The 15562-nt window shown below is 35.2% G+C and overlaps 1 protein-coding gene and 1 long non-coding RNA gene across 2 annotated transcripts in view; both read right to left on the bottom strand.

Moving 5' to 3' along the window:
• Nucleotides 1–276: 276 nt before the first annotated feature.
• Nucleotides 277–15562, bottom strand: part of LOC127515943 (uncharacterized) — a 75357-nt gene continuing 60071 nt past the window's right edge. The window contains exon 2 of the long non-coding RNA XR_007930891.1: nucleotides 277–1623. This is a non-coding gene — a long non-coding RNA (uncharacterized LOC127515943). The remainder of the gene's footprint in view (nucleotides 1624–15562) is intronic.
• Nucleotides 4715–9996, bottom strand: fth1a (ferritin, heavy polypeptide 1a). The gene is made up of 5 exons (XM_051900119.1): nucleotides 9723–9996; nucleotides 7928–8033; nucleotides 7605–7751; nucleotides 5243–5368; nucleotides 4715–5153 (listed from the first exon to the last, which is right to left on the bottom strand). The coding sequence occupies exons 2-5, from the start codon at nucleotides 8027–8029 to the stop codon at nucleotides 4995–4997; spliced, it is 534 nt and encodes a 177-aa protein (XP_051756079.1). The 5' UTR covers nucleotides 8030–8033; nucleotides 9723–9996; the 3' UTR covers nucleotides 4715–4994.

A 15562-nucleotide genomic window follows, 5' to 3' on the forward strand; every position in this document is an offset into this window, starting at 1 on the left:
CTGGAAGCAAAACCACTGAAATCTTCATTATACCCAATGGTAATGTTAACCCACACATGGAGAAGTGGGATATGACCCGATGAGATAGTTTTATCAGACAATGAATTTGTTTTTTGGCTAATAATTGATTTAGACTCTTAAACTCTGAGCTCACTTGTTTAGTTTCCAGTTACCAAAACAGATAGAAAATGAAAATCCATTACAAAGTACAAGAGATAAATAAATAAATCCCAAACAAGAACTTTCATTCCAAACAAAAGATAAGCTTCCAAAACATTTGCTAAAATGTGTCAGATTTTATTAATTATTTTTACTGCTGTTAAAAAAATCTGGTTGGTAAAATGTTTTTAATGGAAGTCTCTTCTGCTCATCAAGGCTTCATTTATCTGATCAAAAATACAAACCCGATTCCAAAAAAGTTGGGACACTGTACAAATTGTGAATAAAAAAGGAATGCAATCATTTACAAATCTCATATTTTATTCACAATAGAATATAGATAACATATCAAATGTTGAAAGTGAGACATTTTGAAATATCATGCCAAATATTGGCTCATTTTGGATTTCATGAGAGCTACACATTCCAAAAAAGTTGGGACAGGTAGCAATAAGAGGCCGGCAAAGTTAAATGTACATATAATGAACAGCTGGAGGACCAATTTGCAACTTATTAGGTCAATTGGCAACATGACTGGGTATAAAAAGAGCCTCTCAGAGTGGCAGTGTCTCTCAGAAGTCAAGATGGGCAGAGGATCACCAATTCCCCCAATGCTGCGGCGAAAAATAGTGGAGCAATATTAGAAAGGAGTTTCTCAGAGAAAAATTGCAAAGAGTTTGAAGTTATCATCATCTACAGTGCATAATATCATCCAAAGATTCAGAGAATCTGGAACAATCTCTGTGCGTAAGGGTCAAGGCCAGAAAACCATACTGGATGCCCGTGATCTTTGGGCCCTTAGACGGCACTGCATCACATACAGGAATGCTACTGTAATGGAAATCACAACATGGGCTCAGGAATACTTCCAGAAGACATTGTCGGTGAACACAATCCACCGTGCCATTCGCCGTTGCCGGCTAAAACTCTATAGGTCAAAAAAGAAGCCATATCTAAACATGATCCAGAAGCGCAGGCGTTTTCTCTGAGCCAAGGCTCATTTAAAATGGACTGTGGCAAAGTGGAAAACTGTTCTGTGGTCAGACGAATCAAAATTTGAAGTTCTTTTTGGAAAACTGGGACGCCATGTCATCCGGACTAAAGAGGACAAGGACAACCCAAGTTGTTATCAGCGCTCAGTTCAGAAGCCTGCATCTCTGATGGTATGGGGTTGCATGAGTGCGTGTGGCATGGGCAGCTTACGCATCTGGAAAGGCACCATCAATGCTGAAAGGTATATCCAAGTTCTAGAACAACATATGCTCCCATCCAGATGTCGTCTCTTTCAGGGAAGACCTTGCATTTTCCAACATGACAATGCCAGACCACATACTGCATCAATTACAACATCATGGCTGCGTAGAAGAAGGATCCGGGTACTGAAATGGCCAGCCTGCAGTCCAGATCTTTTACCCATAGAAAACATTTGGCGCATCATAAAGAGGAAGATGCGACAAAGAAGACCTAAGACAGTTGAGCAACTAGAAGCCTTTATTAGACAAGAATGGGACAACATTCCTATTCCTAAACTTGAGCAACTCGTCCCCACAGTCCCCAGACGTTTGCAGACTGTTATAAAAAGAAGAGGGGATGCCACACAGTGGTAAACATGGCCTTGTCCCAACTTTTTTGAGATGTGTTGATGCCATGAAATAAGTTGATTAAAATCAACTTATTTTTCCCTTAAAATGATACATTTTCTCAGTTTAAACATTCGATATGTCATCTATGTTGTATTCTGAATAAAATATTGAAATTTGAAACTTCCACATCATTGCATTCCTTTTTTATTCACAATCTGTACAGTGTCCCAACTTTTTTGGAATCGGGTTTGTACAGTAAAAACAGTAATATTGAGAGATATTATTACAATTTAAAATTACTATGTTCTATTTTAATACATTTTTTATAACATGTGATCAAAGCTGAATTTTCAGCATCATTACTCCAGTCTTCAGTGTCACATGATCCTTCAGAAATCATTCTAATATGATGATTTGATGCTTAAGAAACAGTTGTACTGTTTATTATTTTTGTGAACACTGTGATAAATTTGTAACATTATAATACTGTTAATTTTTGACAATTTAATGCATGCTTGCTGAATAAAAGTATTAATTTCTTTCCAAAAAAAAAAAAAAAACTTTTGAATGGTAATGAATTGATAAAATTGGTAAATCACAATACAGACTTTTATAGTTTAATCAACCAATATAGTTTAATCTGCTATTCCCTACTGCATGACCTTAAAAGTATGAGACATTAACCTGTCTGTAAGAATGAAAGAAAAAATAGATTTCATTGTGTAACAAAGCAGAGCTCACGATGACAAGCTGTTTTTTTTTTCCAGCATACCAAAGTGTTCATCTTGACAAGCACTCAGACAGGTGGTTTGGACCAAAGTCTTTCCTGTTTCATCACATACTAACACTGACTTTCTCATATCTCCTTTGTTGACATCCTAAAAATATTATAAATGCATTATTCAGTCATGTTTATTCTTGTACTTCGTGTTGCTTAGTCACTAAATGGGATTCATCATGTGATGAGCTTCTAATTCTGAATGAATAAACTCCGACCAGGTCAAGCAGAAACTGACAATTAAGCTCTAATGGTAACATTTAAGGTAATAGTGGTTTAAAATGAATAATTTTCAGCAATAAATCTATTAGATTAACAATGGAAGCACACAATGAACTGAAACACAAGGTCTTTTTTCAGTTTTGGTCTGCAGAAACCACTCGTTTTTCTACATAAATGCATTGTTTATTTTCTGTATCAATGACAGTTCACAGAAGAGGAAGTGTAAATACTGAAATAGTTAGGTTATAAAACACCTGCTTCTTATGAAAAGAGAAGTAGGCTATTTTTATTTCCTTCTCAACCACTGTTCCACTCAAACACTTTTGTTCTTTTGATGTCATGACTACAGATATTAGACACCAGATCTGGCTGAAATATTAACACTAAACCACTTTCACCACCTCTTCTTAATAAATCTTTGCTATCCACCTTATTCCTACGCCCCATGACGCTTATGGGTGTTTTACAGCTTCTCCAGACCCTTTCACTAGAGGACGTCGGGGCCTCAGGCCACCCTTATGAAGTCTGTTTCTGATTGTTTGGTCAGGGACATTCACACCAGTGGCCTGCTGGAGGTCATTTTGTAGGGCTCTGGCAGTGCTCGTCCTCTTCCTCCTTGCACAAAGGAGCAGACACCGGTCCTGCTGATGGGTTAAGGACCTTCTACAGCCCTGTCTAGCTCTCCTAGAGTAACTGCATGTCTCCTGGAATCTCCTCCATGCTCTTGAAACTGTGCTGGGAGACACAGCAAACCTTCTGGCAATGGCAGGTATTGATGTGCCATCCTGGAGGAGTTGGACTGCCTGTGCAACCTCTGTAGGGTCCAGGTATCACCTCATGCTACCAGTAGTGACACTGACCCTAGCCAAATGCAAAACTAGTGAAAAACAGTCAGAAAAGATGAGTAGGGAAAAAATGTCAGTGGCCTTCACCTGTAAAACCATTCCTGTTTTGGGGGTCGTCTCATTGTTGCCCATCTAATGCACCTGTTGTTAATTTCATTAACACCAAAGCAGCTGAAACTGATTAACAACCCTCTCTGCTACTGAACTGACCAGATCAATATCCCAGGAGTTTAACTGACTTGATGCTATTCTCTGATTAAAAAGTGTTCCCTTAATTTTTTTGAGCAGTGTATATATATATATATATATAATATATATATCTGTATTATGTAACATACAGTACGTTGCCTTAATAAAAAAATGTTCATTGCCTGATACTATTTCAAAGTGATTTCGGTCATTTTGACAGATAATCAATTGTATTTACCTGCAAAAACAAACCTGGAAAGACGTGAGGATTTGAGGAGAAAAACGAGAGATTCTTCATCATTCCAGTGAATTATTTTGTCTGCATGTTAGTGATGATATCTTATTCATATTAAAGTCCACGAAGCTGAGGGGGGCCCGTAAAAATTTTTTTCCATATGGGCCCGGGGCTGACTTGCTATGCCACTGATCATATCAGAATGATTTCTGAAGGATCATGTGACACTGAAGACTGGAGTAATGATGCTGATTTGTAATGATTTGCATCAGGAAAAAAAAAAAATTACATTTTAACATATATTCAAATAGAAAAGTTCTTAATTAGCAATAATGTTTCACATATTGCAGCCTTGGTGAACAGACTTCTGTATAAAACAAACAAAATCTTACCAATCCCAAAGTTTTGAACAATAATGTATATGGAGCCCAAAATAACCTTGAAAAATTAATTTAAGCCATTTCTGGCTTTACCGATTGAGACATGGGACAAATAATTTTACCTGCCGTTAGTCTTGTAGGGAAAAGTAATCACCATTTTTTATACCTCCAAATATGCAAGGAAAACTTTAATTTCCTAAGATTAAATACATATAAAACATGCAAAATAAATCCCTAAAGTTAGCCTTTGCATATTTCCATAATTAACCCCATTGGAAGCTCAAATCAAAGCATGAAAACATTTAAATGAGTCACAACTCAAGTTCAGATCCCAGAGGTTTCTGTTTTATTGGTTTGGAGCATAATTTCAATGATGAATCACACAACACATGCAGAATAGGTCGCATTGTGAATGAGATATAGACTGCGATGGCTTATGAGAAGTGCAACAGCAAAGCATTATAGAGCAAAACAAGGTAAGAGGTTTTTCTGCTTAAATAACTGGACATACACAGGTTGACCAGTCAGTCAGTTAAACAACAAAATATAGAGTTTGATGGCATGTAGGGCATTAAACACTCATATAGAAAACGGACGGAGACTTTAGCTGCTCTCCTTGCCAAGCGTGAGCTTGTCGAACATGTACTCGGCCATGCCATTCTGGGGGGCGCCCATGCGGCGCAGGTTGGTCACCCAGTCGCCCAGCTCTTTGATGGACTTCACCTGCTCGTCCAAGTAGTGTGTCTCAATGAAATCGCACATCTGTAAGAAACAAGACAGGTGTGTTTGGAATAAGTTTGTTTGTGAATGAAGTCGTCTAGTTGCACTGGTATGTGAGGCTGCACACTCACGTGAGGGTCGTTGTGCTGAGAGGCCAGCTTATGCAGCTCCAGGAGGGAGTGATTGACGCTCTTCTCCAGCTGCAGGGCACATTCCAGCGCTTCCACACCACTTCCCCACTCATCCTTTTCAGGTTTCTGTCATGCATAAACACAAGGTTTAATTGATTTAGACATAAAGGTTAAAAGTGGCATGAACAAAATCTTGTATTACAGTACAAATAATGAGGTAACCCAGCGATAGCGTCACAATAAAATATGTTTTTTTTTTTTATGTTAACTCGTGTATTTAAAAGAAAGCAATGCATTGTTTATGCCAAAATGCCCATTTTGTCGAGTATCCTCATAAGAGCAGTCTTAAAGGAGTTAAATAACGTCTTAAATGAACTTAAAGAGTTGTGAGAAAATGAGATGCGCGTCAGATCATGTTCGGCAGCGGCAGCTCTTAAAGTGACAGCAGCCTAATAAACCAGTTACTGTGATGATGTCTGTCACTATTGTTCATCAAAGAACAAAGGGAACAGAGAAAACGGTGGCTTTAGTAAGAATTAATCTCTAATTTATAATTTATGCAGTGAAGACTGTAAAGTGTTTGATAACTTTATTTAATTTCTGTTAGACGGGTGAAGGCCACAGGTAAATATGACATTAATATAATGCATTTGTGAAGATTGTTTTAAGTTCACTCAAATTAAAAGTTTTTTTTTTTTCTTAAGCCTAATAAATGTTGAAATTGATAGCTTTCATTTATACTGTAATGTTGAATGTCTATAATTAATGTTTAAAAAAAATAAAATAAAAATAAAATAATTTTCAGAGACATCAGTAGCAGTATTAGCCAGTGATACTGGCCTTCATTCATAAAAAGATGCCATTAAACAAATTTAAAATATACTGTCTTTAAGTTGTTTCTACATTAATTTGGAGTGTAACTGTGAAATTACAATATGAAAATATTAAAAACTCCAGTGTTTTTAATTGCGATTAATTACAGAAAAAAAAAATTGCTATTAATAGATTTTTTTTTTAAACATAACCCGGAGAATTAAGTACTTTATCCCATTTCTTTTCTTTTTCTTCTTATTTATTGGAACTTGATCGATGCAAATATGTAATGCCTAAAATGTCCTTTAATACATTCTAATAAGTTTTAGGTAAGATTTGAGGGAAAGAGTTTATTGTAGGTCTTACGTGACACTATTTCTTATTGAGACAAATTTTAGCTTTGACGGGTACATTGAGAGACATTTTTCTCAGCGCATACCTTACATTTTACAGTTGTATCCTTAACTGTAAATAGATCAATGACATGACGTGCATATTTGTGTGTCCAAGTGCATTATTTGCTTTTAAAATAATTTGATAAAATCATGACATATATTCACTTTATTCTAAGAATCTATTTAGTTTGAATTCATTTTTAGTACATTTAAATAATGCATATGTTTTATGTTTTGTTATCTTAAACCACCAAAATGTCAGGTGGTCCAACTATTTAAAATGAAAAACTAAATCCTATGGCATAATTTTAGGTTTGAAACCTTTCATATAAACAAATTTTATAAATATCAGCCATTTTAAAGCTGTTGAGATAATTGAAAAACTTTTGTTCAGCACTTTGTATGTTCTCAAATGTCAGGGTGGCACGACTGCAAACGTGACTCTTATTATAAATTGACAAGGTAACAACAGTAAAACTGATCCTTGTGGCAGAGGTAAAAGGTTTGTAGATCTCTCTCAAATACTGGTAAAAACTGCTCATTTCAAGTATGGTTCACTTTCCATGTCAGGTGGTACAACTACAGTATATACATGCAACTATTTGGTTGTACCACCTGATATCAAACACAGGATCTGAAATAATTTTGTAAATAATGGATTTTAAAAAAATTAATTAAATTATTAATCTTTTCATCTGATTAAGCCTTTTCCATCTGACTAAATCAAACAGATAAAACAGGTTAACTGATTAATCAAAATAATTGTTCGTTGCAGCCCTACAAATAAAAATTAAACATGCAGTTAAAACTAGTCAGATGCCAAGCAAACTTCCTAAAAACACTTCACGTGAACCTACAATTTTTGCCTAACCAATGAAACTGGTAAATCACTCCTGCCCTCTTGCAACTCATGCAAATATCATAAAGGTTACTGCAAAATCTGTACTGAGAGCATTTGCGGTTGGCCGTTATGCTTTTTAATCTCTCACTAAGACAAAGCGAAGCTCAATAAACATGCTTACCGTCAGTTGAAGTTTAGTCAGTGTCAGTTAAAGATAAGAGCCCCACCCAAACCCTCTCCTCTCTATCTCTGCGTCCTTGCCTTGTCCTGCCAATCTGTAATGCTATCACATGAACACACCATATAGACGTACCTTCACGTCCTGCAGAAAGATCCTCCCTCCCCTCTGGTTCTGAAACTTCATCAGTTTCTCGGCATGTTCGCGCTCTTCGTGGGACTGATGGTGGAAAAACTTTGCAAAGTTGTGCAGAGCCTGATCATCTCGGTCAAAGTAGTACGACTGCACGAGAGACATAAAACAATTAGAACAGATAGCGAATGAATCATTAACTAAACTTTCAAGCAAGGTTCATTCACATACTAAACTCAATGCTCCTTCCCGTCATCCCTTTCACCTAGAACACTACACTTTACTCCAAATGGGAAAGGGATGTTATAATGGTCTTGTATTCTCACCATAGAAAGGTAGACGTAGGACGCATACAGCTCCATGTTGATCTGACGGTTGATGGCGGCTTCGCAGGCCTCCTCGAAGTTCTGTCTCACCTGAGAGCTCATGTTTCTGTAAGAGAGGACACAGATTAGATCTTTTTAGTGCATAAAATAAAAAAAAGCCTCCGACATCCCCATTATTAAGGAACACATTGTAACCTCTCCAACATCAACTTCTGCATTTCCACGCATCGTTGCTCACCGCAGACCCACTAATAATATTGTCTATTGTCTGTTCCAGACATGGCAGCAGGTGTTTACACCACACAACTTTCTGTAAGTTGCTGTATGGTGTTTAATACATCCTCAGGACAGGTGGTGTTAATGTTCATTTGTTTGTTACGAGGAAAAGCACATGATCACATGGCACTCATTTCCTGGATCACTTAGATAATTCTACTCAAGGTTTGGCCTGTTGGTCAAATCTCACCTACTCAAGAGATCTGGCCAATGTACATAGTCTAACCTATAATTAACTCAACTATAATTATGACACTGTTGAAAAGCGACATAAAAACAGCTCATGAATGAATGCTTCTGAAATTTGACCTGGGGTAACACCTCATACAACATATTCTACGTAACACTAGATGATCTTGAAACCTGTTTACTAAATAAAGGATTAGGAAAAAACCCTTGTGACCTGGGAACATTAAACCAAACCTATCGAACGACTTAAAATGATTTTTCGGTTAGCGTTTTGGAGGGTGACAACGCCAGTCCCCATCCACTTTTATTATATTAAAAGAGCAGTGCCTATATTCCTCAAAAATAATTGTTCATCATATGATATTAAATTCTAGGCGTGAAAACAAAAGATTGACTATCGAAAACAACTGTTAAGCACGCCAAAACGAACAGTAAAATTACAGCTAGTGTTAAAAGATATATGAACGTCGTCAGTATTTACGAAGATTTTTTTTTTTTTTTTTTACTTAACATACGGGGATAGACAAAAAAGTAGTATAAACAGATAAACAAATAAATAGTTACTTAACAGAAACATCTAAAACCATAAATAATTAAACATAAAAAATGTCACCTTCACGACATAAACAGAAGGTAACAGTATTTACGAAGATCGCAGTGTTTTAAAATTGTGTCGACATCTCCAGTCCCCATCCACTTTCATTGGGAAAGCAGCGTCACCAGTTTTCAGACAAACTGTTTAACATATGTTATTAAATATTTTTGTCTAAAACAATAAATAATTAAACATAAAAAAGTGTCACCTTGAGGAAATAAACAGAAGATAACACGATTTACGAAGATCGCAGCGTTTTTAAAATTTGGATCGACAGCTCCAGTCCCCATCCACTTTCATTGGGAAAGCAGCGTCACCAATTTTCAAACAAATTGCTTACCGTATGTTGTTAAATATTTTTGGCGATTATAACAAAAATCCAGTCTTAACAAACGCGATAACGAACGCAAAATGGTCGATAAAATAATACATTAGGAGACATATGGACGTGGAGGCCATTTGAGGACTCTGTGGCCTTTACAAACATTTCATTGATTCAAATTAACGACAATTTGGCAGACGAAGCGAATTCCGTTTTATTTGATTCGATTCTTATTTTCCTTGCAGGACTAAATCGATAAAAAACAAACAAACAAGATGGCGGCTCTGCGTATCGCACGCTAGTGATAGATACAGCAATCTCTATACAAAGCGAGTTATTCATACATCAAAATAAATATAAACAATCTGAATTGAATATGTGAATAAACGTGATGATTCTGATAAAAGACTTACCTTTTGATTTAATTGGTGTTATTCGCAAAGATGGTCAACGACGCTGGTTCGAGTAGATTTGTTTTTAAAGCAAGCGTCTTAATTTTCGATTTCAACAGAAAACAAAATGAGTGGAATCAAAGAAGTTGATTGATGGAAAAGCGAAAAGACAGAAGTTCGGTTGCCGTTCAAGCACTGTTGAAGCAGGTAACCTTCAGTCCGTCCTCGTGAATGAAACGATTATGAGTTCACGCGCATGGCGGAGGAGTATTTGTATCACATCACGATGCATGACGCAACACGCACGAAGCACAGGATCCACCCCGAGATTACCTAAAATGAAGTCAAGACGATTGTGAAAAACTTACTTACATACATAACAACAATTCAAACAAAATAATATGATCTAAAACATATAAAATACCCTCAAAATTAAATTCCATAGAGATTCAAGGTACTAATTTGCTTTTTAAGATAATTGGTTTACAGAGTAAACACAATTAATAGCCTATTTTTTTTTAACTGCCAGAATCCAATATCCAATATTATAAACATGCAGCAAGAGGAGTCCAAAAGGGACTTTCTTTACAATAATTAGAGTTTTCCTTTTAGCTAGCGCCTATATTTGAGAAGCATTAGGTAATGATATGCTTTGGAAGTGCTGGGGTTTAAAATGACCAAAAATTGCAGTCCTTATAAAAATACAGGGGAAGGAAAAATGTCTAGACGCTTCATCTTTGTCCTTGTACGTATCAGTGGTCTATTTAATAAGAGGTTTGAATTCAATAGCTTGTTAGGTGCTACACCCAGGATGTGAGGAGTATCTCGCTGACTCAACAGTCATCTTCATCGGATTATAGGGCTTTTTTTGTGCAACAGAAAAAAAAAAAAACATGCCTGAAGAACGACTAGTATATGTCTCACTGATTTCAATATTCACTCTTAGAAATAAAGGTTGGGTTTTCCCACTGATGTCATGAAGAACCCCTAAGAAACTTTTAGTGACACATTTGTGAAGACAACATACGATAATTTTCAGCATCATTACTCCAGTCTTCAGTGTCACATGATCCTTCAGAAATCTTTCTAATATGTTGATTTGCTATTTTGTTGAAAGCAGTTGTGCTGCTTCATATTTTTGTATATCTTTGCTTCATATTTTTATTTTTATATTTTGTGTATTTTTATTCTTTAATGAAATGAAAGTTCATAAGAAGAGCGTTTATTGTAAATGCACCCTTGTGAAATAAAATTATTAATTTCTTAAAAAAAAAAAATCTTACTGACTCCAAACTTTTGAAAGGCACATCATACAGTGACCTATGCCGCAAGACTTGTGCAAGACCAGAAGGGTTAAATGTAGCCGAAAAAACACCCAATGAATTAACATTAGTACTTACTGTAACACATTAAGATTAATAATCTAAAGAACCTTTTTCCACTATAAAGAACCTTTTGTGCATTGGGAAGATTCTATGGATGTTAAAGGTTCTTCATGGCCAAAAGAACCTTTATTTTTAAAAGTGTATTTTATATATATCAGTGACGTCAATGATGTGGCGGGTCATTTTTTTGTCCAAAGCCTTAATAATAATAAAAAAACAAAGATATGACATCCAAAGTATGTAAGGTAGTACAACTAGATCTCTTTTATTGAATCCAAAATGTTTTAATTATATATTTTTTTCTACATATAAAGGTATTTTAAAGATTTTGAAGTATCAAAAGGCCATTCGGTTTAACAGCCATTTCATTTGTGATTAAAATATCTTAAAATGTAATAAATGTATATTTATTCTGGCATGATTTTATAACATCATATATCAACATAGTGCAAAATGGTATTAAAATTATGTGTAGAAGTCGTTGCTTTGTTATGAGAAAGAATGTCCGGAAAAATGAATTTCATTGATGTCATTCAGAGTAACCAATATAAAGGGACCATTTTGGATCAAGTCATGCGGTCAGTATCATGTGACAGGATGTGACATCGTTCAGACAGCTGAAACAGACCACATGGTCATGAAGCAAAGTAACTAACTCCCTCTTAAACTATTTGAAAAATTCATGTTTTCACTTGCTCATACGCATGTCCCGAAACATCAGGTCATTCGGTACAACCGCTATAAAACATGGAAAATGTTGTAATATTTCAAAAACTAAATATAAAATGTTTGATTGTCCTTTTGCTAGCTAGCTAGATATCAGCCTGTTAGCATTGTTTGAAAATATCGTCATTTGGTATAACCAAAAGTGTCATTCGGTAAAACCGAAATTTTGGTTAAACCGAATGACTTTATGTCCATCTTGTAAAAAGTGACAAAAGCAGTTTTAATTGATTATAAAAACCACATAATCTCATTGTTAAAACTTAATTATATCGCCATTGTTTTTTTACACTTTTAAAAACCTTAATCATCAATGACCCATATATATAAATTTTTATTATTGGTGATATCCCAATATAACAGACTTGTCAATAGATCCTGCACATATTTTTAGAGAATTTCCATGAATATTGTGTAAGAAAATGCTTGTTTAATATCAATGTATATAAGTCTCTCTCTCTTTCTCTCTCTACACACTAACAAAGACGCTAAACTATAGTGTCAGTCGCTGGTGTGCCTCTTGAGGCCAGCAGAGTGAGGTTTACCTGCGCAGCTCTTACATAATGCTGACACTGACACATCTATTTGCACCATCTGTTGAAGTCTGCTATAAGGTGGTAAAAGTGGATCATATGATCATATCATGTGATCACTGGCCACTGGAAACGTGATATTATAAAGTGCTGAAACAGTTAACCAAACGGTCACTTATTCACTCCTTTATTGGTCAATCCAGTTTCACCGTCAATAACAAGTAGTATGTGACGTAACATGGACACCAAATGTTCCAGAGCTTGTTAATGTTGTGGAACAGTCTGTTGTGTAACAGTAAATGTCTGAGTCAGAGATGCAACAGTTTTGCCTGCTCATTGGCAGTGTTTTCCACAGTTAAAAGCCTAAGTTATTATTTTTTAAAATCCAAGTAACAAAAAAACAAAGTGTACTTTTTACCCTCCTGCATATTTACACTGTAGCATCTTCATAATATTCCATTGTTTAGTTAAGAAATTTGTTCTAGTTTGGCTTGAGCAAAGCTCATTTTACCAATCTTTCACAAACCAAGAATTGTTTCAGAAGCATGAAAAAAGAAAAAGAACAGAGTGAAGTCACAGTTCACAATATATACTCATTGTGAAGTCAGAAGCATAAAATGATAAAGAGTTGACAAAGCATTTTTGGTTGGCAACTAGTAAAACATTACAGGACAGGTTGTTCTAATTCACACCAAATTGTTTGTATGAGCTATAGTGGATAATCTGAAGGTGTGATCGCTGAACAAACATAATTGATGTAGGCTAATGGTAAATGTATCATCTCATTATATTATTCTTGCTATATTCATGGCACCACCTTCCATAAATGCTTAGGAGTATTTACGAAATAATTATATTTAATGAAACCACTTTGTGATAATTATGATCACTTTTGTATGAATCATCAGTACTAATTGGTTTAACTCATGGGCGTAGAATATGTGGGGGACGGGGGGGGGACGTGTCCCCCGCACTTTTAATAAATCGTAAATTCGTCCCCCGCACTTTTTGCATGACATGTCGTTTTATTCTTAACTAAAATGAGGCGATCTAAACATTATGGAGCGCTCGCTCTCATGTATATGTTTCATTCATACTGGAAGCCGGAGGGCGCTCTCTCGCAGAATGTCCAAAACGGTTTCATAGAAGTAATAGACACTACTAACAAACGAATTGACTGATGAAACGTGAAGACAAACACACGATTGCGACAAGATATGGTTTATGTGTGTTTTTCAAGCCATCTCAAGGTATTTATTGACAGTAAAGTATATGAATAATGCAGTGCTAATTAACAACCTTTTTAATGATTTTGAAAGATAAGAGATCAGTCTCTTGCTCGCATAGGCTGCATTTATTTAATCAAAAAAATACAGTAAAAACAGTAGTATTGCGAAATATTATTACAAATTACAATAGCTGTTTTCTATGTGAATATACTTTAAAATGTAATTTATTCCTGTGATCAAAGCTGAATTTTCAGCATCATTACTCCAGTCTTCAATGTCACATGATCCTTCAGAAATCATTCTGATATGATGATTTGCTTGTGGAAACCATGGATTCTTTGATGAATAGAAAGTTCAATGAACAGTATTTATTTGCATTTATTGTCACTGTCACTTTGATAATGCATCTTTGAAGAATAAAAGTATTAATCTCTCTCTCTTTTTTTTTAATCTTACCACAAATGCTTGAATGGTATCATGGTTTCCACAAAAATATGAAGCAGCACAACTGTTTTCAACATTGATAATAATCATAAATGTTTCTTGAGCAGCAATTCATCATAATAGAATGATTTCTGAAGGATCATGTGACACTGAAGACTGGAGTAATGATGCTGAAAATACAGCTTTGCCATCATGGGAATAAATGACATTTTACTATATAATCACATAGAAAACAGCTATTTTAAATTGTAATACTATTTCACAATATTACTGTTTTTACTGCATTTTTGATTAAATAAATCCAGCCTTGGTGAGCAGAAGAGACATGGGCCCAATTGTACAATTACATGTAATGTTTCCAAACATTTGAAAAGTACTATATTTTCTGTCTTATTCTGTGATCTTTTTTTTTTTTTTTACATTGTATAAAATCCATGAGGACTTAATGCACAAGTGTTTGTAGTACATAAACCAATCATAAAATTGTCATAAAAATATAGGGGAAAATATTAGATATTGGTTATTGTTCAGCAGTGTATTTGATTTCTTATTAAAAGCAAATTGATTTAAAATTAAAAGCAAGAGATGAGATATAAAAAAATAAAATCTATCAATTAGACAGAGGTCAGATAAAAACTGGTATTACACCCAACATTTCCTTCCCTCTCACTTCTGAAATGATGGCTACACCCCTGAATAATATAAAAGCTATAATTATTTATAGCCATAAATACTCTTTGTGCATTAAAATATTTTTGCACAGATTTAGAAATAAGCAGAGCAAATAGAGAGAGCAACAGTCATCGTACTCTTATTTTCAATGGCTTTGGTTTTTGAAACATTTTAACCCATTCATTTGTAAAAGAAAATCTCATAAAGAGATAAACATTTAAAGGGTTAGTTCACCCAAAAATGAAAATTCTGTCATTTATTACTCACCCTCATGTCGTTCCACACCCGTAAGACCTTCGTTAATCATCGGAACACAAATTAAGATTTTTTTTTAAATCCGATGGCTCAGTGAGGAGCGTTATGAATCTTTTGTGTTGAATCAGAGGTTCGGAGCGCCAAAGTCACGTGATTTCAGCAGTTTGGCGGTTTGACACGCGATCCGAATCATGATCCATAACGCTCCGAAGCTTCCTGAAGCAGTGTTTTGAAATCGGCCATCACTATATAAGTCGTTATTTTGTTTTTTTGGCGCACCAAAAATATTCTCGTCGCTTTATAATATTAATATTGAACCACTGTACTCACATGAACTGATTTAAATATGTTTTTAGTACATTAATGAATCTTGAGAGAGGAAATGTCATTGCTGGCTATACAGGCCTCACTGAGCCATCGGATTTCAACAAAAATATCTTAATTTGCGTTCCGAAGATGAACGAAGGTCTTACGCTGTGGAACGACATGAGGGTGAGTAATAAATGACATTATTTTCATTTTTGTGTGAACTAACCCTTTAATTATACAAGTTTTATATGGGAAAGTTTCTTTGGCTACGGATTATGTCATGGTTTGTTTCTATAGTTACCCATCAGCTT

The sequence above is a fragment of the Ctenopharyngodon idella genome, chromosome 7, assembly GCF_019924925.1.
Source record: "Ctenopharyngodon idella isolate HZGC_01 chromosome 7, HZGC01, whole genome shotgun sequence".
NCBI classification, from domain to species: domain Eukaryota; kingdom Metazoa; phylum Chordata; class Actinopteri; order Cypriniformes; family Xenocyprididae; genus Ctenopharyngodon; species Ctenopharyngodon idella.